Source organism: Montipora capricornis, chromosome 8 (genome assembly GCF_036669925.1).
Source record: "Montipora capricornis isolate CH-2021 chromosome 8, ASM3666992v2, whole genome shotgun sequence".
In the NCBI taxonomy this organism is placed as follows: domain Eukaryota; kingdom Metazoa; phylum Cnidaria; class Anthozoa; order Scleractinia; family Acroporidae; genus Montipora; species Montipora capricornis.
The window spans coordinates 43,303,948-43,329,864 of record NC_090890.1 but is presented as its reverse complement, the minus strand read 5'-3'; the positions used below and the strand labels follow the sequence as shown (position 1 = coordinate 43,329,864).

General features: G+C 41.0%; 2 protein-coding genes and 1 pseudogene across 2 annotated transcripts in view; 1 reads left to right on the top strand and 2 right to left on the bottom strand.

Annotated features, from left to right (window-relative positions):
* Positions 1–4,908, top strand: part of LOC138059471 (mitochondrial Rho GTPase 1-A-like) — a 33,565-nt gene extending 28,657 nt beyond the window's left edge. The window contains exons 23-25 of the mRNA XM_068905093.1: positions 1,291–1,347; positions 2,026–2,099; positions 4,022–4,908. Of these exons, the coding sequence (XP_068761194.1) occupies positions 1,291–1,347; positions 2,026–2,099; positions 4,022–4,151 (261 nt within the window). The 3' untranslated portion in view covers positions 4,152–4,908. The remainder of the gene's footprint in view (positions 1–1,290; positions 1,348–2,025; positions 2,100–4,021) is intronic.
* Positions 4,909–6,274: 1,366 nt separating this feature from the next.
* On the bottom strand, positions 6,275–10,453 carry LOC138059089 (uncharacterized). Its single transcript, XM_068904602.1, has one exon. It carries the CDS (start codon positions 10,373–10,375, stop codon positions 7,598–7,600), a length of 2,778 nt encoding a protein of 925 aa, XP_068760703.1. The 5' UTR covers positions 10,376–10,453; the 3' UTR covers positions 6,275–7,597.
* A 2,724-nt stretch (positions 10,454–13,177) lies between these two features.
* Positions 13,178–15,946, bottom strand: LOC138014047 (uncharacterized; annotated as a pseudogene).
* Between the last annotated feature and the right edge of the window lie 9,971 nt (positions 15,947–25,917).

The following is a 25,917-nucleotide window of genomic DNA, read 5'->3' as shown; positions in this document are numbered from 1 at the left end:
CGCAGTTGATAGCATGAAAATAGAATTTTCGGTCCTATGCTTCTGTTACTGAGTGGTATATTTCTTACTAACCCCGCCGAACAGGTAAACTTCAGCTTTCAACTTCAGCTTTCAACTTTTGTTTGTAAAGCTGTCAGATGCTGTCAGTGCACGCTTACACTTGTGGTGGAAAGAAGTTGCATGATCAACATGTCAGCCCAGAAGCCAATGTTTCTCGATTCCCTTTTATTTTCTTCAATCTCTCTGGGTTCAGTACTTTGCTAGTAACCACATGTCTTCTCAAGGGGCTATTTATCTAAGACGTCTACCATGGCGCTACAATGATAGACAATACCAAAACAATATCGTGTACTGTTAGACCTACATATTACGCAAAGACAACTGTCAACATGTCATCCCAGAAGACAATGTTTTTCACTTCCCATTTATTTTCTTCAATCTTTCTGGGCTCAGTACTTTGCTAGTAACCACATGTCTTCTCAGGCTATTTACCCAAGACTTCTACCATGGCACTACAATGATAGACAATACCAAAACAATATTGTGCACTGTTAGAGCTACATGTTACGCAAGGATAACGTGAATCTCCTGGAAGACAACACACAGCTTACTTGACTTTATGGAATAAATCGCTGTGTTACTTCACTACCACACGTCCACACGTAAGCAATGCGTGTCAATTTTTTTTAAAGAGGACAGGAATTTCTTCTTTCTGACAAATGATTAATTAATAGGCCGGTAGCCAGGTTTTTAACCTCAGAAAAGGATCTGTTTCGTCGTACGAACGTGTGAGGACCTGTGAGCCAAAGGGCCTCTGCTGGTATGGCTTCTGGTATGACTTCTGGTATGACTTCTGGGTGACCCGCCCTTCCCCTCCCGCCCCCCCCCCCCCCCAAACTGGAAAAAAATTGCGTGGAACGTTGCACGTACCACAGGCAACCCAGTGTACCCTCTCGGAGGGTCTAATTGTTAAATAGAACCTGGTCAAGTGTGTTTTTTTTGGACACCAATATGGCCGCCATAAGCCCTTTTTCTACCTTCATGCAGTTACCAAGAATCGCTGCATGCAGCTCCAGTACTGAAAATCCCAGCTGTCTTTTGACTTTGCTTCTATCAACCTCGTTCCCAAGGCTCTTCCTCCTCTGCTGGAAGGAGGTTGTGCTGCTATAGAAACCATATTACTGGATTCCCCCTTTTGGCGCACTATAGTTCCATGCGACTACTGCAAACCGAGTTGAATTTAGTATTTGCAAATGTGAAATGGGCTCATGTTACTTTTCTTTTTCACAGGATTTTGAGATGCAGCCGTCTTTGTACTGTACATTAAATAAACTGCCTCCTCCTCAGGTTTGTTGACGAGTTGATAGCTAGATATTTTACGGAAATAGAGGGAAAACATGGGAGAAAGATTAGGGAATTGGAACATGGCAGCGCAAGTAAGATGTGAAAGGCGGAAGTTAAACCAAGGCGGATAACGAGTTACCGGGGAGGGAGAGGCTGTCCCCCTTCCACCTTCCTTCTCTGCCTGCGCCTTGCCCTATCAAGTTCAGTCTCGGATGATTTAAACCCGGGTAATGAGCGCCACTTGAGGATTCTTAACCCTTTGACTCCCGGAGTGATCAGTAGGACAATTCTCATCACAGTTTCAATGAAATGTCAGTCAGATGGGTATTGAGAATGAAGATTGTCATCCGCTTTAGAGATGTGATCTTGATATAACATCAAATTCTCATGACTGCCCAACAAAGAAATCTATGGGACTAGTTAGGAGAATGAACGTTTCAATCTTGGGAATGAAATAGTTCCAAGCCCTCAGTTAGCACACGGGAAAAAAAGGGCGAGAGTAAAGCTTGGGTGAAACTGGGGAGAGATGGGTACTTTTTGCCCTTGTTTTCCCGCTGGATCTCGCCTCGAATGTAGAAATCGGCCGGCAGCTGGTCATAAAAAAGTGATGAGCTGTCACTATGGATGTTGTTTGTACCCGTCAATAATCCGCCATGTTTTTTGTTTTTCCCTCCGATCCAGTCCTTTTCTTCCGTCAATCGACCAGAGGCTTACAAACCCATCTTTAACAACTTGGCTCAAATGGCGGTTCACCCGTAAGTAAAACACACTGTTGCTGTATGTATACGCAGCTGATCTCCTCTTTTGATTTCTGGAAGGTATTTATTTATTTAACGTTGATGACTTGGGCGTGCTCGGACTTTCGGCGATGACTCGGATATACTCGGAAAAATCCGAGCGCTTCCACCAGGGTAAATCCCATGACCTCTCGGCTCGGATACTCCACCACTGAGCATCGGGGAACTCGTAGGAGCTATGTCATGAAATAGCGGCAGATGACAATTATTCTGCATACTGCCAAGAGAGAAAACTAATAATTGAAAGGTCACAACTACATGAAAATTAAAAAGATCGTTTCGTTAAATAAGTGTCTAAAGCAACTTATCTAACTGGGTGAAGCAGCGCAATAGTTAGCAATAGCACTCGAATATCAAGTGCATCAGGCGTCAGTTGTTCATCAGGTGAATGGGGTCATTTAGCCTTTGAACGCCTGAGGCCTGAACTCGAATTACGGGCACTAAACCCTGAGCTAATTTCATTGCATGTGTATTTTGTACAGTGGCAGGAGATAGGCTCCTAACAGTGGTTATCATCTGATTTCGAATAAAAAATGATGTAATTTTTTTCAAGGATCAACAAAATTAGTACATTTTTGCATTCGGTCTGTTGTAACAAGTTTTAGCCTTTTACCCCACCCCCACGAGGCACATTTTTTTTCTTCGTCAGTTGAAATAGGCCAGTTTCATATTCTAACGGTTGGACTGGATCGAGCATGAAATGGAGGCTAATGCGAGCAAGTTAATTTGCATTTGAAAATATTTCCCGCATTAGCCTCCATTTCATGCTAGATCCAGTCCAGCCGTGAGAATTCGAAAATGGTCTATTATCTGTGGCCATTGTTAAAAAAAGAACAGTGTTTTGAGGTCGTTTAGCTATCACCAATTGGCCTTAACGCAACTATTGGGGGTGGTGATGGTGTAGTTAAATTCGATTTATTGATCTGCTGCTGCACTTAATTTTGGAGGACGGAATTGTGCAGCTTTTTGTTCGCAAATGGTTGATTATTTCGACAGCTTTTCTGTGACTTCTTTAACACCATATTTGTACTGCGCTTTGCAATATGATGCAAATTCCTCATACAGTCGGACCTTTATGAAGCGGCCACCCTCAGGACTTTGAAAACTGGCCCCTTAATAGAAGGTGGCCGTTTAATAGAGGTACTATATAAATTGGGAAGAAATGGCAGTCAGCCTAGTATTATTCCCTATACTGTATATAGGAAAACGCTTGTTTAAAAGTAAACGTAAGTTCTGTTGCTCCAACACAGAGGGCGTGTAGTCGATGTAAAGTATTTTGTAGTGTTTAGTAGGTACAGGAAAACATGTTAATCTGTGTAACAAAATATCAAGTTTCTTAGGCCTTAAAAGATATCACGGACGCTTTATTTTAAATCCATTTAAAACAATCCATCACTGCTGTTTGCCGTTGTGGGGCTCTGAAGTGTAACGAGACGATACCAGTCATTTCCCTTTTCGATAGATATCGATGAAATTGGAGATTAAATTGTAGTTCTTGTTGTTATCAGTTATCACTTTCATATTATCTGTCACCATTTCGCTTGAAAAGATAATTTGCTGGCACAATACATATGAAACTTGCAACAGCAAAAAAGGTGGCCGCGGTCGCTTAATAGAGGTCCGACTGTACTTTAAAGTTCGACAAGATTTCGTTGCGCGCGAGGGATGATGTAGTGCCTTTTAATGACCTGGGCTTGTGTAAAGTAAGAGCGCAGTAACTTCTCAACAAAAGGTGGACTCCAGTGCCCACATATCAACCGAGGTTTGAATTTCGCATTTCAAAGAAGCGTGAACTGTAATTTTATGCTGAAGGGAAAAAAAGTAGTCCAGAATTAGCTTGATCGGGTGTACATATAAATTTTTTTAAATTCGCTTTGCAGGCATTTGTGTGGTCCAAATTCAGACGCTGTGACGTCATACTGGCTAGTGGCGGGGTTTGCGGCTGCCCTAGTAGCAACAGCCGGCATTGTGATTTTCAAATACTTGCGGAAAGGGGGCTCGAGTACGTGATATCAAAATTGCATCCCCGTTCGTGTCGGGTCTACAGACAGTTATATAACCGACTTGAAGAGATTTGAATTCGGTAACAATGGTCTGCTACTACCTTTCTCCGAACTGAAACTTACCTCAGAGGCCAAGAATGGAAGATAATCACTATTCCAGTGGTGTGGATTGCTTTGGCCGAATTAAGATTCTTGAAAAATCACCACCCAGAATTCCAAGGGGCTTCAAATTTACAGATGGTAGTGATGGTGACTGAAATGAGAATGAAAGAGAGATGCCAAACGAGTCGTTTGAAAATTATTTAAGGCAGTAGAATATCGCTTCTTCCAGGTAAATGCGCGTGTGAATCATTGGTCAATTGTTTTTGACTCCTCACTGTCACTTTTCTGTTGTTAAGATGATTGCGTAAATGTTTTCTTCGGGATAAAATCACTCATATTGAACAAACATTCGAGGCAATCCGTATAGAAAAGGGACCGCATGACTCCATCCATCAAAAACTATTTTCCAAAGTTATTTCTTTTTAATTTTACTCACGTGATAAGGCGGCCATGTTGGTGCCAAAACAAGAACAATGCAGCTCAGTAAGTTTTGCATAATAATAGAGTCAAATTCCCAAAAGACTTTTTCGCTATTAATCTTTCCACCATCGTTGCCGCCTTGACGTGAGGTACAATCAAAGAAAAAAGCAGTTTTTAAAATTACCTCACAAAAAGGATTGTGTTCTTATCTTAATCAGAATTAAATTTAATCATTTCCAGCAGATACTTTCAGTTCATGATCTAAAGACCCAGGAATAGGAGATAAACTAAGATTAAAGCCAGGATCCGAGTCAGGATTCGAGCCAGGATCCGAGCTAGGATCCGAGCCAGAACTCGAGACCTACCCTAACCCTAACTAGACCTAACTAGACTAGAACCAACGCAAATAGACCTAACCAGACCTAACCTAACCGAGAGATTCGAGAATAAATAGCGGAGAAAGCTCATCTTCGTTCGAATCCTGGCTGGAATCCTGGTTCGGATCCTAGCTCGAATCCTGGCTCGAATCCTGGCTCGAAGTTTAGGTATCCTCCAGGAATAGGTGATGAATTCCGGGGTGGTTTTTTTATTCAGCACCGACCCTGAGACTTTTCATATTCATTTCTAAAACTCATTAATAATTCATAACTCGAGCCCAGATTTGGATATCGTATCCAAATTTCTTAAGTCCCCTGTGACCAAAATATCAATTCTTATTTTTCATTGGATTTCAAAACTATGTTAACTAAACACAAAGCAACCAGTTTTGAACGTGAGTAATGGCGCACCGTGAAATGCAAAACTTACACTCAAAGTACAGTAAACGGCCTTTGGACAAAAATCAAAGCTCAAAAGTTTGCCAGTCATGCGTTAAGCAAATACACTTTCAAAATCTAAAGAAGAAAAGGAAGTGATTTTTATTTATCACAGGGGCACTTTAAAGATTTGGATACAATATCCAAATGTCTAGTGTCCCCGATTAGTGCTCTACAGCGCTAGAAGATTAGACACTTAAATGAAGTTCCTTTCCTTTACTTTCCTACTAATTCTAGAAAAAAGTCATGTGACATGAATAAATTAATTCTAAGTAAATAGCATCTGTTTCTCCGGTGTCTGGATTCCCCCGAAGCACTTGCACTCGTTCCCGTAGCCGTCGTCTTTGGAACAACACGTTCGTTTTTATTTTTTGTCCATTTCATTCCCAGTACGGAGTTTAAGATCTACGACGGCGACGGTAGACGAAAACGTCACCTCAAAATATAACTTGGCTCTATCATAAATCTTTAGCGATTATTCAGTCTCGTTCACGTCTTACAATGGACAGCCGTTTAAACCAGGTTCATTCTCGCATTAAAAATCTTGCGCTAACGTGAATGTATATTTTGAGATGACATTCTCGTAGCCGTTCACGTCGTGTTTCTGACACTCGTGCGGGGCGGGGCGGGGTGGCACGTCCAGGCCAATAGACCATATTCGTATTCTCGGTATGGACTGGAACTAGCTTGCAATGGAGGCTAATGCGGGGGAATATATTAGAAAGTATTTGCATTTGAAAAGATTCCCCCGCATTAGCCTCCATTGCACGCTAGTTCCAGTCCAAGACCGAGAATACGAATATCGTCTATTGCTTGCTACATTATCCTTTGTTGTTTGGTGTTCTCGCCTCCGCCGACGTCATCCTTGCTAAAATAAAATACCCACTATAGACAACGAGGCGTGGCGTGGAAGTGAATTAAATCAAATCATGTTTTATTATGTAAAAGATACATAAAAGGAAACATAAGAGGTTATCGCAATCAAGGACGCTCTCTGAAATTGATGGTTAGGGCGTTGAAGAGGTTTCAATAAAAGCTGTTTAGCCTGCAAATCAGGTGCTGGTTGTTGGCTTTGCGGTACTCCTTGGAAAGGTGTATTCAAACTGCATCTCTATTTATCGAAAAAAAATAATGGTTCAAAAACTATTATTCTATTGTCAATAAAAAAATTCCGATAACTAAAGATCTAAAGAAACACTTGGTTATAAAAACTAGCAAAAATTTATAACGTTTCGAAGTAATTCTGGCCTCATTTTGAAGTCAGAGGGGTTATTGTTCAAGTAAAATAGACCATATTCGTATTCTCAGTATTGGACTGGAACTAGCTTGCAATGGAAGCTAATGCGGGGCAACATATTAAAAAGTATTTGCATTTGAATAGATTCCCCCGCATTAGCCTCCATTGAGAGCTAGTTCCAGTCCAATACTGAGAATACAAATATGGTCAGTTTATACTTTATCTGAGGGTCAAAACTTGCTGTTGAGTTTATGATTAAACTGGACTCCTTCTACACTACCAGAGCCATGTCGACCTACGTTGTAAGAGATCTCTGTCAAATACAATGCAACGTTTCAGTCCTGTTCCAGACGTTCTTAGGGCTTCGTCACACGTTCCTCCCCCACTAACGTCTGCTAAAACGAAAAACCACTTCCGTTCAACGAATGTTTGCCCACTATTTTAAAACACCAATCAGCATTGCATAATTGTGTTGTGCATAGCTAATCACATGCTGCGACAGAATACCATACAAAACACGAGTTAAGCCAAAACTGGAAAACGGCCTCTGATTGGTCCGTAATCCACGAACGGAGGTGGTTTTTCGTTTCACCAGACGTTAGTGGGGGAGTAGACTGCGAGCAGTCTTTGTTCTTCTAGACTACGAGGGCACGAGTGTTACCATCATAAGCGCGACCCACGCCACTCGAGCTGGTAGCCTGGACCCACTCCCTTCTCGGTTTTACCCAAAACTTGCAAAATGTTTTCATCTTCCAACCGCGCGTTGGATATGAGGAAGAAAGGACGACTGCTCGCAGTCTAGTGGGAACGTGCGACAAAGCCCTAAGAACGTCTGCGTAGTAACTAAAGTCACTTCGGCTTTGCAATTGGTTGTGCAGCTTAGGCAACACTTTTTTCATATGATGGAGGAGGTGCTTCTGGCACTGGTCTGGCTTCGTAAGATTGGGGGACGGGAGGTCCAGAACAGTATGGTGGCAATGCAGATCCACTAGGGTGGGGCACGTAAGCAGCAGATGCTGCAGGAGATGGAAACTGGACAGGTCCAACAGCGGACAGGTCATGAACTTGTGGATGTGGAGCACCCAAACCATGCACCAGATGAGGGGCACTCGGATGTGGTCCAGCTGAAGAGGGTTGTCCCGCGGGTGTATCGACTGCGGGATACGGTGGGTGGTAATTTTGGAAAGATGTATTCATCGCGCCCACCTGTGTCATTGGATCAGAGGACAGATTGTTTGCAGCACAAGGACCCACCAAGGACGGTGCATTATTTGACAGGACGGCAATGGGATCTGTGATATCCACCTCCCTTGGGGGTGTGGTACTCTTGTACATCTTCTTCTTCAAGATATAGTAGGTTTTACCTGTCTTAGCTCTGAATAACCAGCGGTAAGGCCATGTCATCATTAATAGCGTAGCAAGCCAGAAGTAACCAGTACGAATCCACCATGGTCTCACATTCAAATCCACGTATGTCGAAATCCTCTTTTTGAGGCCAGGGATTTGTCTTTTGGCGGAGTAATCTGTGTAGACATCCCTGTGACGGTTTCTTTCAATCATGGCGGCCACTTGACTTGCATAGTCATCAGCTGTCTCTTGGTCACCGAAAAGTATGCAAGGGTCTATCTTCAGCCGAGTAAGTGAAGAATGACCAATTGGTGGCATCTCTCTCTTGGACACGTCAACCCAGGATCCAAACGAAAACTCGTCTTGGTCAATGAAGGTCGTTACTTTCTCTGTGTACGTTTCTGTGCGTGACTGTGGGTTGCCATTGGAGTCTGTGTAGTACACTACACGCACACGTGTCTCATAATGGTAACACTCCACGATCATGACTATCTGTGGTGGTACCTCGTGCATTTCTTGTATGTAGCTCCAAGCCGTTTGGTCTTGCAAGATAGTCGACAGGTAGGACAACTCGTGGCTGAAGAAACTCTCGATGATGACGACAACTGGCGATATACACAGCATAACGATGGCGAAGGTCCTCAAGATTTCGAAGACGAGCGCGTAGCGAGTACATTGGGAGATTCCACAACCAGCGAAGTAAATAAGCCATAAGTAAAACGAAAAATACATTTGCATGGAGATGAGTCTCCACAAGCTTGCATTTCTGTAGAAGCCTCGTTTACGGTTCACTTCTTTTTCGTCGTTCTCGTCTTGGAAATTCTGGACAGCATCTTGGTACTCTTGAATGTTACGGTCAAGTTCCTCTTGACTTCCAGCTCCAGCAACTTGCTCCAGTCTTCTTCCAAGCTCTTCGCCAACTTCCTGTTGCCTCCTCAGATCATTTTGTTCTTCTTTGGACTCCTTACATCCTACCGCACACTTGGCACAGAAATAGATAACAAAGGCCAAGAGAAACTGCAAGAGTACTGCTCCTGTCAGGACCACAGGTAAGATATAGGGTATGTCATCGAAATTGATAGAGGAAGCAGTGGGATTTGTGGGATTTGTGGGATTTCGCCAGCGAGTCCTTCGAGGAGGTATCCTCGGAAATCGTGTCGAATGCAGGGTCCATAGGGGTGAATTCGTGGTACCAGCTCTACAGGCTTGCCCTTGTCTACTCCAGAATGGACTGAAAGATCTCACACATAGAGAAAACCTTACACTTGGATACGTGGAACTGCAGAACGACATACCAAGATAACCAGGTCGTAATCCTGGGTAGACAAAATTCAGTTCTGTATTGACCAAGGGGGATGGGATGGGGCACTGTGTGTTTGTTGCGCATGTGACACCAGTGTAGCCTGGTGGGCAGAGACAAAGGGTTTCGTTACCGGAAGTGTAAACGCAGTTTGCGTTACTATAACAGGGCCGTGACGCGCAAGTGTTCTTCATCGATGTCACACCCCGACAAAGCACTCTTAGGTCTGCCATGTCACTCCAAACGCCATTATAATGTACTGACCATGTCCTAGTTATGTATTCTGGCCGCAAAGCCAAATCCTTGACTCTCATGTAAGTACCATCATTGTAACCGCTGGGCCTGTACTGGCTTGTCACAACCCAATAATCATCTACGTACAGTAAGTACATTAAACTTCTACTGTGCTCATAAACTGGGCGGAGATTGCGAAAGACGCCTTGTCTTCTACGGAAATAATCTTGACTGCTGTTTGTCAGAACATTCCCTTTGCCGTCCTTGAAGGTCTTGTTTAAGTAAACCCTGTCCGAGTTGCATTCTCTGAAATCTTCGTCGACGCAGACAGCTTTGATCTTAGTCGAAAAGCTGCTCGAGGAAACATAGTAATAAGTTTGTTCACGTGCGTTTAAGTACATCCACTGACTAATTAATCCTTGAAAGACATCCTCTCTGTCCAGAATTCCAGAGCTGAGCCAAAATGTGGGATCGACATAACTGTAGAGTGTAGCAGCTATCCCGAAATGGTCGAGGACACGGCGTCCAAAAACTAGATAATTTTTGGCATTCTGGGCCGTGTATAAGTAGAGCACCAGGTTATCGTTTTCCCTTTTGTACAGCGGAAAATTATTGTGGGTTTTATCCTCCTTGACGTAAACTCCTTCGATCATTTTGTAAGGCATAGTTTCCTCGTTGATATTTTGAAAGAAGATCCGCGAACATAATGTCTTGGCACTTGAAAATGCGATGCACACACCCAATACGAGCCACAGTGATGAAGATACTCGCTTCATGCTCGTGAAGTCGTTTGTGAAATACCTTTAAGTAAATATCGTTTACGCGCGAGGTTTTGGTTTTAATGCTGAGACACGTGACATGTGCAAAGCAAACACTGACCACCCGGAAATTAACCCCTGTCTCTTATTGTGTCAGGAATTTAGAAATTTGCGCACAGTATCGATCTCAGGTATTTATGTTTCTTCTTCAACTTTTTGATCAAAATTCAAAAACAAAAATTTTCCAGTTTGTTGCAAAACCCGGCTGCAATTTATATTTTTCCCATTTATCATTCAGGAACGCGGAAAAAGGAAGGGAAATACTAAATTCTCAGAAAACGTGGAAGATGGAGACGTCAACGCTTAAAGCGCAATAGACCCTATGCAAAAATGGCTGTCTTTAAATTATTCTTTTGTTCATATTCAAAATAGCCCAACTAACCTCGTTTTTGAGACAAAAATTCTAAAGAATTTGTCATCCTGAACGAGGTTAGTTGGGCTATTTTGAATATGAACAAAAGAATAATTTAAAGGCAGCGATATTTGCATAGGGTCTATAGAGAGGTGCCTGTGTTAAAAAGATGTTATCGCGACAAAAAAAGACAAGGCGCGGGCAGAAATTCTTTATTATTTTTCAGTACCCTTCAGATACAGCCAGATTACTTTTAACATTACTTAAGTGAAGGTCGATCGATCGTCCCAGTGAGTTTAGTCCTAAGAAGGAGTACTTTCGACTATTTTGTATGGCGCTTTGTCAAAATTAAGGCTTGCATTTTGGCATAGAAAATTATTAAGTACCACTTACATTTTTTGCATGCCGAATTCGGTCACCAACGTACATGTTTCCGTGGCGGATTTCATGCACACTTTATTACCACTTCCCCGTGTAGGAATTTCAGAGGCAATAACATAAACAATAAATATAGTTTACGTCATAGAAAGTGCGGCGTACGGGGTTTTATGCACGAGTTGTTTGTGTCAAAAACCCGAACGAGCGAGAAACGAGCGAGTGAGGGTTTTTACACAAACAAAGAGAGAATAAAACCCCGTACAAAGCACTTTCTACGTCGTAAACTGTTTATTACACATAATACGGTGGCCCACAAGTGCACTCCCAATTCCAAAAGCCACCGTACACATAACATGAGAATTTTCATTAAAATAGCTTTCTGAACGCGAATTAGAAACAAAAACTTACTAACAATAGAACCAAATGCAAATTTAATTTAATTCAATAACAAAGTACGATTTGCACGAGATGCACGAGTGATTGGCATAGAAAAGCGGCAGGTACAAAACGCAGGTCACAGGTCACAGGGCACAGGTCACAGGTCATTATTTAACCTATACAGAAAGTATCCTAAACATTCATAAAAGCTAACCTTAGGCCTTATTAGTCCTAATTAGGCCTTTTTAGGCCTAATTAGGCCTAATTAGGCCTAAAGAAAAGTATCCTAAACATTCATAAACGCTAATTTTAGGCCTAATTAGGCCTAAAGAAAAGTTTTTAGGCCTGAGGTTAGCTTTTATGAATGTTTAGGATACTTCCTGTATAGGTAAAACAATGACCTGTGACCTGTGCCCTGTGCCCTGTGACCTGCGTTTTGTACCTGCCGCATAGAAAAGCCTTAACGCTATCGTTGATTGGTTATACTTCCACATGTGAAATAGCTGTACGCCATTCTGATTGGCTGTATAGGCCTTTTTCACATGTGAAAATAAAGCGTATAGATTTGTACAAATGAGCTTTATGGAATAAAATTCTCATGTTATGTGTAATAAAACTATGTAACGTCAGGCTCCTGGTAACGTGGAACAAAATCAAACTATTAAATATTCTATAAAAAAATATAAAATTGAATCTCAGGTTACATGGACAAATTTCGGAAGTACAAAATTGGCTTAGCACGCGTGACGTCAGACTATCTTTGAACTCTTTAAATTTATGACGTTTCGAAATTCTGGCTTCATTTTGAAGTCAGAGGGGTTATTGTCCAAGTGGACTTAATACACCATGTTCGTATTCTCAGTATTGGACTTGAACTAGCTTGCAGTGGAGACTAATGCGGGGCAACATGTTAAAAAGTATTTGCATTTGAATAGATTCCCCCGCATTAGCCTCCATTGAGAGCTAGTTCCAATACTGAGAATACAAATATGGTCAGTTTATACTTAATCTGAGGGTCAAAACTTGCTGTTGAGTTTATAATTAAACTGGACTCCTTCTACACTACCAGAGTTGACCTACGTTGTAAGAGATCTCTGTCAAATACAATGCTACGTTTCAGTCCTGTTCCAGACGTTCTTAGGGCTTCGTCAAACGTTCCTCCCCCACTAACGTCTGCTAAAACGTAAAACCACTTCCGTTCAACGAATGTTTGCCCACTATTTTAAAACACCAATCAGCATTGTATAATTGTGGTGTGCATAGCTAATCACATGCTGCGACAGAATACCATACAAAACACGAGTTAAGCCAAAACTGGAAAACGGCCTCTGATTGGTCCGTAATCCACGAATGGAGGTGGTTTTTCGTTTCACCAGACGTTAGTGGGGGAGTAGACTGCGAGCAGTCTTTGTTCTTCTAGACTACGAGGGCACGAGTGTTACCATGAGCGCGACCCACGCCACTCGAGCTGGTAGCCTGGACCCACTCCCTTCTCGGTTTTACCCTAAACTTGCATGTATCCAACCGAGCGTTGGATATGAGGAAGAAAAGACGACTGCTCGCAGTCTAGTGGGGAAGGAACGCGTGACAAGGCCCTAAGAACGTCTGCGTAGTAACTAAAGTCACTTCGGCTTTGCAATTGCTTGTGCAGCTTAGCCAACACTTTCTTCATATGATGGAGGAGGTGCTTCTGGCACTGGTCTGGCTTCGTAAGATGGGGGGACGGGAGGTCCAGAACAGTATGGTGGCAATGCAGATCCACCAGGGTGGGGCACGTAAGCAGCAGATGCTGCAGGAGATGGAAACTGAGCAGGTCCAACAGCGGACAGGTCATGAACTTGTGGATGTGGAGCACCCAAACCATGCACCAGATGAGGGGCACTCGGATGTGGTCCAGCTGAAGAGGGTTGTCCCGCGGGTGTATCGACTGCGGGATACGGTGGGTGGTAATTTTGGAAAGATGTATTCATCGCGTCCACCTCTGTCATTGGATCAGAGGACTGATTGTTTGCAGCACAAGGGCCCACCGAGGACGGTGCATTATTTGACAGGACGGCAATGGGATCTGTGATATCCACCTCCATTGGGTGTGTGGTACTCTTTCTTGTACATCTTCTTCTTCAAGATATAGTAGGTTTTACCTGTTTTAGCTCTGAATAACCAGCGGTAAGGCCATGTCATCATTAATAGCGTAGCAAGCCAGAAGTAACCATTACGAATCCACCATGGTCTCACATTCAAATTCACAGATGTCGAAATCCTCTTTTTTAGGCCAGGGATTTGTCTTTTGGCGGAGTAATCTGTGTAGACATCCCTGTGACGGTTTCTTTCAATCATGGTGGCCACTTGACTTGCATAGTCATCAGCTGTCTCTTGGTCACCGAAAAGTATGCAAGGGTCTATCTTCAGCCGAGTAAGTGAAGAATGACCAATTGGTGGCATCTCTCTCTTGGACACGTCAACCCAGGATCCAAACGAAAACTCGTCTTGGTCAATGAAGGTCGTTACTTTCTCTGTGTACGTTTCTGTGCGTGACTGTGTGTTGCCATTGGAGTCTGTGTAGTACACTACACGCACACGTGTCTCATAATGGTAACACTCCACGATCATGACTATCTGAGGTGGAACCTCGTGCATTTCTTGTATGTAGCTCCAAGCCGTTTGGTCTTGCAAGATATTCGACAGGTAGGACAACTCGTGGCTGAAGAAACTCTCGATGATGACGACAACTGGCGATATACACAACATAACGATGGCGAAGGTCCTCAAGATTTCGAAGACGAGCGCGTAGCGAGTACATTGGGAGATTCCACAACCAGCGAAGTAAATAAGCCATAAGTAAAACGAAAAATACATTTGCATGGAGATGAGTCTCCACAAGCTTGCATTTCTGTAGAAGCCTCGTTTACGTTTCACTTCTTTTTCGTCGTTCTCGTCTTAGAAATTCTGGACAGCATCTTGGTACTCTTGAATGTTACGGTCAAGTTCCTCTTGTCTTCCAGCTCCAGCAACTTGCTCCAGTCTTCTTCCAAGCTCTTCGCCAACTTCCTGTTGCCTCCTCAGATCATTTTGTTCTTCTTTGGACTCCTTACATCCTACCGCACACTTGGCACGGAAGTAGATAACAAAGGCCAAGAGCAACGGGAAGAGTACTCCTCCTGTCAGGACCACAGGTAAGATATAGCGTATGCGAGTCCTTCGAGGAGGGTGAATTAGTGAATTCGTGGTACTAGCTCTACAGGCTTGCCCTTGTCTACTCCAGAATGGACTGAAAGATCTAATCACACATATTAAACCTTACACTTGGATACGTGGAACTGCAGAACGACATACCAAGATAACCAGGGCGTCTTCCCGGGTAGACAAAATTCAGTTCTGTATTGGCCAAGGGGGATGGGGTGGGGCACTGTGTGTTTGTTGCGCATGTGACGCCAGTGTAGCCTGGTGGGCAGAGACAAAGGGTTTCGTTACCGGAAGTGTAAACGCAGTTTGCGTTACTATAACAGGGCCGTGACGCGCAAGTGTTCTTCATCGATGTCACACCCCGACAAAGCACTCTTACGTCTGCTATGTCACTCCAAACGCCATTATAATATCCTGACCACGTTTTGGTTATGTATTCTGGCCGCAAAGCCAAATCCTTGACTCTCATGTAAGTCGCAACATTGCAACCGCTGGGCCAGAATTTTCTTGTAACAACCCAATGATCATCTACGTACTGTAAGTACATTAACCTTCTACTGTGCTCATAAACTGGGCGGAGATTGCGAAAGACGCCTTGTCTTCTACGGAAATAATCTTGACTGCTGTTTGTCAGAACATTCCGTTTGCCGTCGTCTAAGGTCTTGTTTAAGTAAACCCTGTCCGAGTTGCATTCTCTGAAATCTTCGTCGACGCAGACAGCTTTGATCTTAGTCGAAAAGCTGCTCGAGGAAACATAGTCATAAATTTGTTCACGTGCGTTAAAGTACATCCACTGACTAATTAATCCTTGAAAGACATCCTCTCCGTCCAGAATTCCAGAGCTGAGCCAAAATGTTGGATTGACAGAACTGTAGAGTGTAGCAGCTATCCCGAAATGGTCGAGGACACCGCGTCCAAAAACTAGATAATTTTTGGCATTCTGGGCCGTGTATAAGTAGAGCACCAGGTTATCGTTTTCCCTTTTGTACAGCGGAAAATTGTTGTGGGTTTTATCCTCCTTGACGTAAACTCCTTCGATCATTTTGTAAGGCATGGTTTCCTCGTTGATATTTTGAAAGAAGATCCGCGAACATAATGTCTTGGCACTTGAAAATGCGATGCACACACTCAATACGAGCCACAGTGATGAAGACACTCGCTTCATGCTCGCGAAGTCGTTGGTGAAATACCGCAAAGTAAAATTATTGGCCACAATGGCATGTACTAAAACCCGAAACACCGAAACGAAACCATCGGAACGAAACCATCGAAACACCGAAACGAAACCATCGGAACGAAACCGCCAAAACCATCGAAACAGCCATAATGACTATGATTGATTTTTTGAAATTCTTTCACTCATGATGTAGTTTCACTGTAAGTAAAATTAGTCGTTTTGTTCAGAGTTGTTCCCTTCTACGCAAGCTCACAATAGACTTGGTAAATTCAGTTTCACCATTAACTATCTCTGCAAAATGCAAATGCATTTTAATAATACAATAATTTACAAATGCGTTAACATTCATTTATCGTAACTTTGTAGCCTCGTACTTTTGTTTGTTGCCTTGGTCTTTGCACTGTTCGAACCGGGTGAGGCTTAATCGCGTAGGTGGGTCGTGTTTGTTTGAAGATAAAAAAAGATAAATATTAGCTCCCTCAGTGCTCGGTCCAAATGTGTCTTAGGTCTTAGGTCTTGTCTGTTTCGAGAGTTTCCAGTCGTTGATAAAAAAAAGGGTTAGGCCATGACCCACGACCCACCCACCCACGCCGATTAGACACTCTCGTTCCAACCTCGTTTGCACTTGGTTGCCGTGTGCGCATCATTGTGTGACATAGTTAATAAAGGATTTAAATAATGAAATGAAAGAATCTTCTGGTGTGCTTAGGGAATCTGCAAAGATTGTGAATAAACAGCAACTGAAACAGGAAACTTGAAGGAAACCATTCGACAAAAATTTGTAAGCGACAATCAGCCCGGAGTGGTGGAGCCTCACTCAAGACTCAAGACAGGTCAAATTTTATACTGCAATCGAGTCTGTTTCGATGGGTAGTCTCTCATATACCGGGCTTCGAAATAGTGAACAGAGGGAACAGAAGGTACAGACGAACAGTGGGTACAGAGGAACAGTGGGTACAGAGGAACAGAGGAACAGAGGGTTCAGAGGTACAGAGGAACAGTGGCCATGAGTACCCAAGTTTTTATAGCCGTTGCGTGTGTTCCGGTGGTTTCGTTTGGTGTTTCGGTTGTTTCAATGGTTCCGGTGGTTTCGTTCCATTGTTTCGGTGGTTTCGTTCCGGTGGTTCCGTTTCTGGTTTTAGTGGCAGGTTTCGGGTTTTAGTGCATAATGGCGGCTGGACGCATCTTTGGTTGCTCCGCGCTTACTACTCTTTCTTTGCTTCTCCGAGTGGTTTATTTCGGGCAAAATACCACAAAACTGTCAGATAATTATTTAAGTTCGCCCACGAAGGTGTTTTACTACGCATATGATGGCAACCCAGACGAGCTCCCGCTTCAGAAATTCGACCACGCGGCCTGTGATGTCCGCCATCTTGGATCATGTTTTCATCGACCAAGTTGTAGACGAACCTATCGAGGGAAATTTGGAAAATCAACTCTAAACTAACTATGATTACAGCAATAGTGATGCCAGTTTTCATCTCAATTATTTCAAGGTCTGTGGTGATGTACATCCGAACCCTGGACCCACGACTGTTAATAAAAATCCAAAGCAAAATACGGATTCGACCAAATCGAGGAAAGCACCTGTATGGAAGTGTCCTTGTGCTCTCTGTTTAAAACCAGTTCGTGCCAATCAGAAGGGTATCCTTTGTGATATTTGTAATAGATGGCATCGTATAAAATGCTTAAATATGGATCCTAAATTGTACATGGCTCTTAGCTCTTCAGATGATGAATGGTGCTGCAATGACTGTACGAATCCATTTAATTTTACGGATTCTTTTCGAAGCCTCGCGTGGCTCTGATGGCTTTGATGTTTCTGCCATCGACGAAAGTCAGACCTCCACAGCGAACAGTCGCGACTCGTTTCCCAAGTGTTTGGTGTTAAATGCAAGAAGTTTGCGCAACAAAGTTCTTGATTTGCAAGCTCTGCTTTTAGTGGACATTTTTGATGTTGTCGCAATCACTGAGACTTGGCTTGATAGTAACTTTGGTGATCATGAGCTTTTGATGGATGGTTTTAATATCTTCCGCAAAGACAGGCACATTCAACGTGGTGGCGGGGTGTTGTTAGCGGTCAGAAATCACCTACCGTGCTCCCGTCGATTTGACTTGGAAGTTGAAGTTGAAATGCTGGCCCTTGAAATCTGCCTGACTCATAACTGAGATCCGTGTTGTTGTTGCAGCCTTCTATAGATCTCCTAATTCTGACGCAGACACTTTTTTGTTTCAGTTAAGACAATTCCTGGATAAATATTCCAGAACTGGCTTATCAAACCTTATTGTCACAGGTGACTTCAATTTTCCAAATATGGATTGGTATACTGGAAGTCCATTTAGATCTGACCCTAGTACGGAGGAGTTCTGCAATATCCTGGGTGATTTCTTCTTAATTCAGAAAAATATGTCTGCTACTCGTGGTTTAGGTATTACTGAGGGAAACATTCTGGATTTAGTCTTGACTAATAACGAATTCCTTGTTAAGGATGTATCTGTTCATCCGAATGCTTTTGATTCTGATCACTCTCCTCTCACCTTCACACTCGTTGCTAAATCCAATAGACCCAAGAATGTGCAGAGGAAAGTGTACTGCTACAAGAGAGCAGATTTCATTGGCTTGCGGGAGACTCTACATCACATACCTTGGGAATCAGTTATCTCTGACTGCCCATTTGAGGACTGTCTGACTAGGTTTCAGGACATATTATTTTCTGCCATCAATCAATTTATACCTCAGGTTACACTTCGCCGTCGATCAAGACCTCCTTGGATAAGTAATGAGATAATGAAATTGATTAGAAAGAAGAAAAAATTATGGAAGCGAATGAAGGCTAGTGGATCACCTGACTTATTTTTGAAATTCAAGGAAATGCGGAAAATTACGAAGAAGCATATCCATTTGAGCTACATTTAGTATTTAAAAAATCTATCTATGAAGCTAAAGACGAATCCTAAACTTTTCTGGTCATTCCATTCAATGAAGCCGAAACGAAAGAGGATTCCAGAAATTGTTTATTACAACGAAGCGCATTCTACTAATCCAGCAACAAAGGTGGAACTGTTTAATCAATTTTTTCGTACAGTCTATTCTGCCTCAACTTCCGAAAAAACATTTTCCATTGACGTTGTTAATCCGAAATTGTTGTTGAGCATAAAGACCACTGCAAGCGAAGTGAAAAGAATCCTACAAAATCTTGATGTCACCAAGGTAACCGGTGCTGACAATATCCCTACCCGTATTCTTAAAGTTTGCTCTGAAGAATTATCTAAACCTCTAGCCCTTCTGTTTAATAGATCCTTTTCCTTAGGAAGAGTTCCTGTACAGTGGAAACTCGCCAAAATTTCACCAGTTCATAAATCAAATGAAAGGGACCTTGTGGATAACTACAGATCTATCTCTCTTCTGTCTATTCCAGGAAAGTGTCAAGAGCGTATAGTGTACTCAGCAATTTATTCCCATGTCTCAGCTTACCTGTCAGATTGGCAGCATGGTTTTGTCAAAGGAAGAGCTACTGCTACTCAACTAATTTTGACTCATCATAAGTGGGCGAAAGCCCTTGATGAGGGTCATCAAGTTGATGTAGTTTTCCTCGATTTTTCGAAGGCCTTCGACCGTGTTCCCCATCAGGCCTTACTGCACAAGCTTTGTAATTTCGGTATTTCTGGGGAGCTGTTGAACTGGTGTCAAGATTACCTTAGTAATCGAAGACAAAGAGTAGTCATTGATGGTTCTTCATCTTCTTTGACAGAAATCACTTCTGGTGTACCGCAGGGCTCTATTCTTGGGCCACTATTTTTCGTTTTGTTTATTAATGATTTACCCGATGTAGTTTGTTCTGCAAGCACAATAGCTTTGTATGCTGATGATAGCAAGATGTTTAGAGTAATAAACTGTGATGATGATCAGATGCTTTTCCAAAACGATTTGGATAAACTTTACCATTGGAGCCAACGCAACCTGATGGATTTCAACTCCAAAAAGTGCAAGATCATGAGAATTACTAAAAAACAAGTGCCCTTTACTAACAGAGTACATTTGAGTGATACAGTTCTCGAGGAGGTCAAGGAATTTAAAGATTTAGGAATATTGACTAACAACGGTTTATCCTGGAACTCTCATATTGATATGATCACTGCCAAGGCAAACAAAATGTTAGGCTTAATTAAAAGAACGTGCATGGATCTCAAGGATGAATCTACTCTAAAGACCTTGTACTGCTCCCTTGTCAGATCGAATCTGGAATACTGCTCAGTCGTCTGGTGTCCATTCACCAAGAGAAACGTAAACAAACTTGAGAGAATTCAGCGTAGAGCAACCAGGTTCATTTTAAAATCGAATGAACCATACGATGTCCGGCTACGTAAACTCAATCTGTTAACTCTTGAGCAAAGACGTTTCGTTGTCGATGTTACCTTCTTGTTTAAGGCTCTCAATGGCCATTTAGATGTTGACTTTTCTCAATTCTTAGATTTTTATAGCCAAGAGGACCGTTACTTACTGAGACATTTTGATACTAAATCGTTAAGAAAGAAATATGCCAGGACAAACATACTTAAAAACAGTTACTTTTATAGGATTGTGGATGAATGGAACAGTTTGCCTCTTGAGGTCCGTTCGGCATGCAATGTTGACAAGTTTAAGGCTAGTGTTATTAAATTTGTAACAAAATTGTAAATATTATTACATTTTTTTAGTGATTTTATTGTAATTTTTATAATTTTTTATGAGGTGATTTGTTTTTATGTGGGGTCACGCAACTCTTTTACAAGTTATCCTTATGGCCTTTTTTTTCTCTTTTATTACTATTTTTTTGTTGTTGTTGTAAATATGCCATTAAATTGTAATAAATAAATAGTACACGATTACTTGACCAAGATGAAACAGTTGATCTCCGATGAGACAAAATTAAAAAAACTGACAGAAAACCCGACAAAGTCCGGAGAACAAAGTTTAATTTGTTACCTTCGACAACTAAAAAGAGATCACCTGATTGACGACTACACCTTTCAAAAGGTCCTACCCAATGGTTCCACACATGGGGTTCTGTATGGTCTACCAAAGGTTCACAAAACTGGGTGTCCCTTTCGTCCAATTGTTTCTTCCACGAACACCTACAACTACAACCTTGTAAGCATCCTCCAACCTATCTCCACAAACTATTTTTCAGTTAAAGACTCCTTCAGTTTCGCAGAATGGGGCAAACAGTACACTCACAACGGCGAGTTCATGTGTTCCTTTGATGTCAGTTCACTATTTACTAATGTCCCACTGGATGAAACTATTCAAATTTGCGTTGATAAGCTGTATGCCCTCGCAAGTCCACCCAGATTACCCCGATTGGTCCTAAATAATTTACTCTTGTTTGCAACAAAGAAGAGTCATTTTGTTTTTGATGGTCAATACTATGACCCGATTGATGGCGTAGCAATGGGCTCTCCAGGGACACTGAAAAACGCAGACTGCAGACTGTGCATACCGTCTGTAAACTGAAAATTCGGTTAGCCTGAATTAGGCCTAAATAACATTCGGTTAGCCTAATTAGGCCTAAATAGCATCCAGGTTAGCCTGAGGGTAACGCCATATTTTACCCCTGGTCTGCACAGTCTGCAGTCTGCGTTTTGGCGCGACCGGGCTCTCCACTTGGTCCTGTTTTGGCAAACATTTTCATATGCGATTTTGACCCGACTGTTACAGTTACCTTAGATGACCTCAAGAGGATCTTGTTACTTAATGGTTACCCTTTGGGAACTGTTAAATATCATATGAATGATGTCATTGAAAAACATCAAAATAAGCCAAAAGATCTTGTAAAAACAGTTAGGAAAAAAGAAGTTCTTATCGTTCTACCTTTCTTAGGTCATCACAGCAAACACCTCACAAAACAGCTGAGGTCTTGTATAAACAAATTCTATGGTATGTTCAACCTCAAAATAGTTTTTCAGAACACTCAAATAATCAAGTTTATTTTCCGTTACAAAGATAAACTAGCTCTTTCCTTCAGGTCAAACGTAGAGTACAGAGCAAACTGCTGGGATTGCAATGATTTCTGTATAGGAAAAACGAAACGCCGATTACGTGACAGAAAAACAGAACATTTTAAAGCCCTAACTACAAATTGTCACGAATCTGCAATTGCTGATCATGTTTTCTTATCAACCATAGAATTAAGTGGGGATCATTTTAAAATAATGGCAACTGGTCAATCAGACATGCATTGTAAAATTAAAGAGTCTCTGTTAATCCATGATCTAAAGCCAGCCTTAAGTGAAAACGTTGGCAGTGAGAAACTTTATCTTTATTATTAGCATATTTTTTGTCGTTTTCTGATGTCAATCAATTTCGTTAGTTCCCAGTCCGTACACTTATATTTTTGAATTTAAATTTATCTGTAATGAATAATCAACTCATCCTCTACCTCTGAAATGACTATTATCGACAATTCCTAAGTTTCTCTAAATTGACTATTATCGTCAATTTAGGACGCTTAGCGCTTGATATAAGGATTATGGGAAATGAATATCTATTTTTAAAATCCGAACCCCAATGCCTAAACTCGCTGGGCTCGAACTTGGGAATATTCGATTAATGACCCTTTCACTTAACCACTAGACTACCGCAACACTAACTGACAGAACAATTTTTTAAAAAATATTAATATATTTTTCTTCCGAATACCGCTGTAAACGTGTATTATCACCGGCTAAGAAACAAGTTTAAAAAGGAGAAAATGTCGGTTACCAAACCTTAAGAGAAAGGTAACCATTTTAAAATCAAGTACTAGACTTAACCACTATTCAGCAATGATTTTATATATAGGAATTAGATTTGATAAATAATCGGTGCAGTTGTCAGCCAGTTGATCTTTAGTTGTTGAGTGGATAAAAAAAGTTCCCTCACATTGGGAGCTCCGGGTTCAAATCCCGTCCACGGATGTCATTCATTTTCTCTTTTTCTTTTCATCTGCTACCACAAGTCCTGGGAAAGAGTATTCTTAAAAGGACGATAACAGACATTCCAGAGAAAATTGCGAATTGTCGATAATAGTCATTTCAGAGGTAGAGGATATGTTGGAATGTTAATCACTTCTGATGATGTATGTTGTAACATACGGAACGTTAAGTTTATAAAAGTTATGTAGTTCAAGCAAATGTTTGTAACCGCTGTTTGCGTGTTATTGTTATTTTCAAAACGTGCCCAAATTGTATCGGAAGGTCCTGGAATTCCTCCATAGAAAGGCCAGAGAGACAACTTCACTCGTGAACCGCCATGTTTACAACACAGCATTTTAGATGTCCCAGTCTGCATGAAACCATCTCTCACCTCAGTCTCGAGAAGACGAGACACGCACGGTTCTTTACGTTTATTTCTGCACAATCAACTGAAATGTAAATTCCTGGAAACACAAGCATGTTAATTTTGTTGGAAGGCTAGTAAACTCAGTGGTACAGATAAAATCAGGTAACGCATTCTGCAACTTAGCTGACACGTATGAAAAAAGAACAAACGCGAGCCCGAGTAAACCACGAGCCACGAGCCAACCTCGAGTCAAGCCCAAATGTTTTCTCTTTTTTTTTTTTTTTTTTTCATTTTTGAGTTTCATGGCCACAGAAACGCATTTAAAAGTTTGTAGAAATATACTCACCAGTTTTGTACAATATGTCATTATTTTTTCAATGCCGATTGCAAGAGTTAAGCCTTAAGTTTAATAATAATAATAATAATAATAATAATAATAATAATAATAATAATAATAATAATAATGCTTTATTTATATGGCGCTATTTCCCTTTAGCCCAATAGCTTTTTTTTTTTAAATTTATTTAACATAACAGAAGTTTACATCGCACAAGATACATATATAAAAAAAAGAAAAGAAAACAAATACAACTAATGATCTGACATGCAAGCCAAAACAGGATGTAATAGGCAGCTAATCGCATACTGACATGCACGAGAATTGAGTAATTAGTCAAAGAGGGCGAATAGAGCGGTTTTTCAATTGAGTGTCGAAAGTAATTAGCGAATTACTTTGGTTTTGCATCTACTTCACTCAGTGATTGGTTCAAATTTTTCGCGCCACTTTTTCAACCAATCAGAAGTGAAACCAAAACCAATTGTGGCTCGCGCGTGCACATTTTCCCGCCTTTTGTGTCGGCTACGTGTAATTACTTCGAGTTTTGATTGGTTTACTGGATTGTCTCCGTCCTTTTTGATTGGTTAAAGTAATTACTATGGTTTTGGTTTTACGACACTCATTTGAAAACCGCTCTAAAGTAAATTAAATCATGTAAATTTCTCAACATTGTATTTAAAATTAATCTCATTAACAAATTCAGACAAAATAATCGAGCTCTCTTTTAGCTTGTTTGAATAGATGTAATACATCATGTATAAAAAAGTATAGTTAAACTTTCTCACAGCCCCATGCCCAGCAAGGCATTGCTTAAACAAGCCAAACACTATTTCCTTAGGTTCTGGATTGAAACTAGTATTGTTTGTGGCACTAAACCACCCCACCACTGGACGAGTAAAAGACAAGGTGAATTGGCAGTGGTGTGGTCTATGGAATCTGATTCACCGCAATACAAGCAGTCATTTTCACTTTTAATTCCAAATCTTTTCAATTCCTTTTTGGTCACTACAATTCGGTGAAGAAGTTTAAATTTAAATTCTCTTAACTTAGTTTCCTTACATGTTTTATATGACATCTTAAAGCATTCTCCCCATGAGGCACTGTGAATTGGAAGTATTTTACTCCAACGCTGTAAGCCAGCTGGAGTTGACTGTGTAGTTTAAAATTCAAGAGCCGATAAAAATCTCGACATTTTAATTTCTCTAAATTCAACACTATGTTCTCATCTAGCATAAAAGATGGGGCCCCTTGGACAAAACCCTCCACGCTCGTGTTATCCATCTCTCCCACTTTTTTAGACATAAAGCTTGGTATTGCGCTTAAAACTTGATCAGAGTACTCCAGAAAATTTGATTTACAATCATACTTCGAAAGAAATTCTTGAAAGGTAAGGTAGCGGCCTGATTCATGAAACAGATTATTAACTGAAACAACACCTTTCGAAAACCACTCCTTAAGAAAAAAAGGTTTACCATCTATTAGAATATCCTGGTTGTTAAACAGGAGATTTCCTTTGCTATGATTATAATTATAAAGAGATTTAAGTTCGGAGAAGAAAGAAAGAGCGTCCCTATAAAATTTTGGTAGGCCTACTAAGTATTTTGTATGGTAGTTACACCTTAACAGAAAGCGAAGACTACCACATTTTCGAAAGAAATGCTCAGGAACAGTTTTCCAATTGCTTTTAGTATTTTGTAACAGCCTTGGTATCCATGCTAACCTTAATGACTTGAAGTTCAACATTACATCAACATCTGTCATTCGCAAGCCGCCTTTGTCATGTTCTTGATACATAGCATTCCGTTTAATTTTATCTCTTTTATTTTTCCAAAGAAATTTGAAGAGTCTACTTGTTACATTAGCAGGCTTATCTGTAGGAACGTTAACTATAGATGCTGAATATATCAAAGACGACAAGCCTAGGGATTTTGCAATTAATACCTTGCCATATAGTGTCAAAGCTCTAGAATTCCAAATATCAAGTTTAGACTGCATTTCCTGTATTTTAAGTTTAAAATTTAAACTTTAAACTTTAGCCCAATAGCACTTTGCAATAATTACAATCCAATATAGGAAAATTTACAAGCAGTAATAGGATGGATTTTTACAATTTTCCGGTAAAAACTATATTAAAACTATTTTAAGATATTAAAACTATATTTCCGGGTAAAAGACTATATTACATGCTAATCTAAGTTATAACATTTTTTAAAAAGGTATGTTTTCGTATAGGTCTTATAAAACTTGGTAACGAGCTACTCTGTCTAATTAATAATGTCGGGGAAAGAGTTCCATAAACTGCGTGCTGCAAAAGAGAAAACACCTATGGCCAAAACTTACTAGCTTGATGGGTGGTATTTTTAGTAAGTTTTTAGAGGAAGATCTCAGATTCCTA

Excerpts from the sequence above, each read along its gene's own strand:
- LOC138059089 (XM_068904602.1), bottom strand. The coding sequence starts at position 10,375 with ATGAAGCGAGTATCTTCATCACTGTGGCTCGTATTGGGTGTGTGCATC.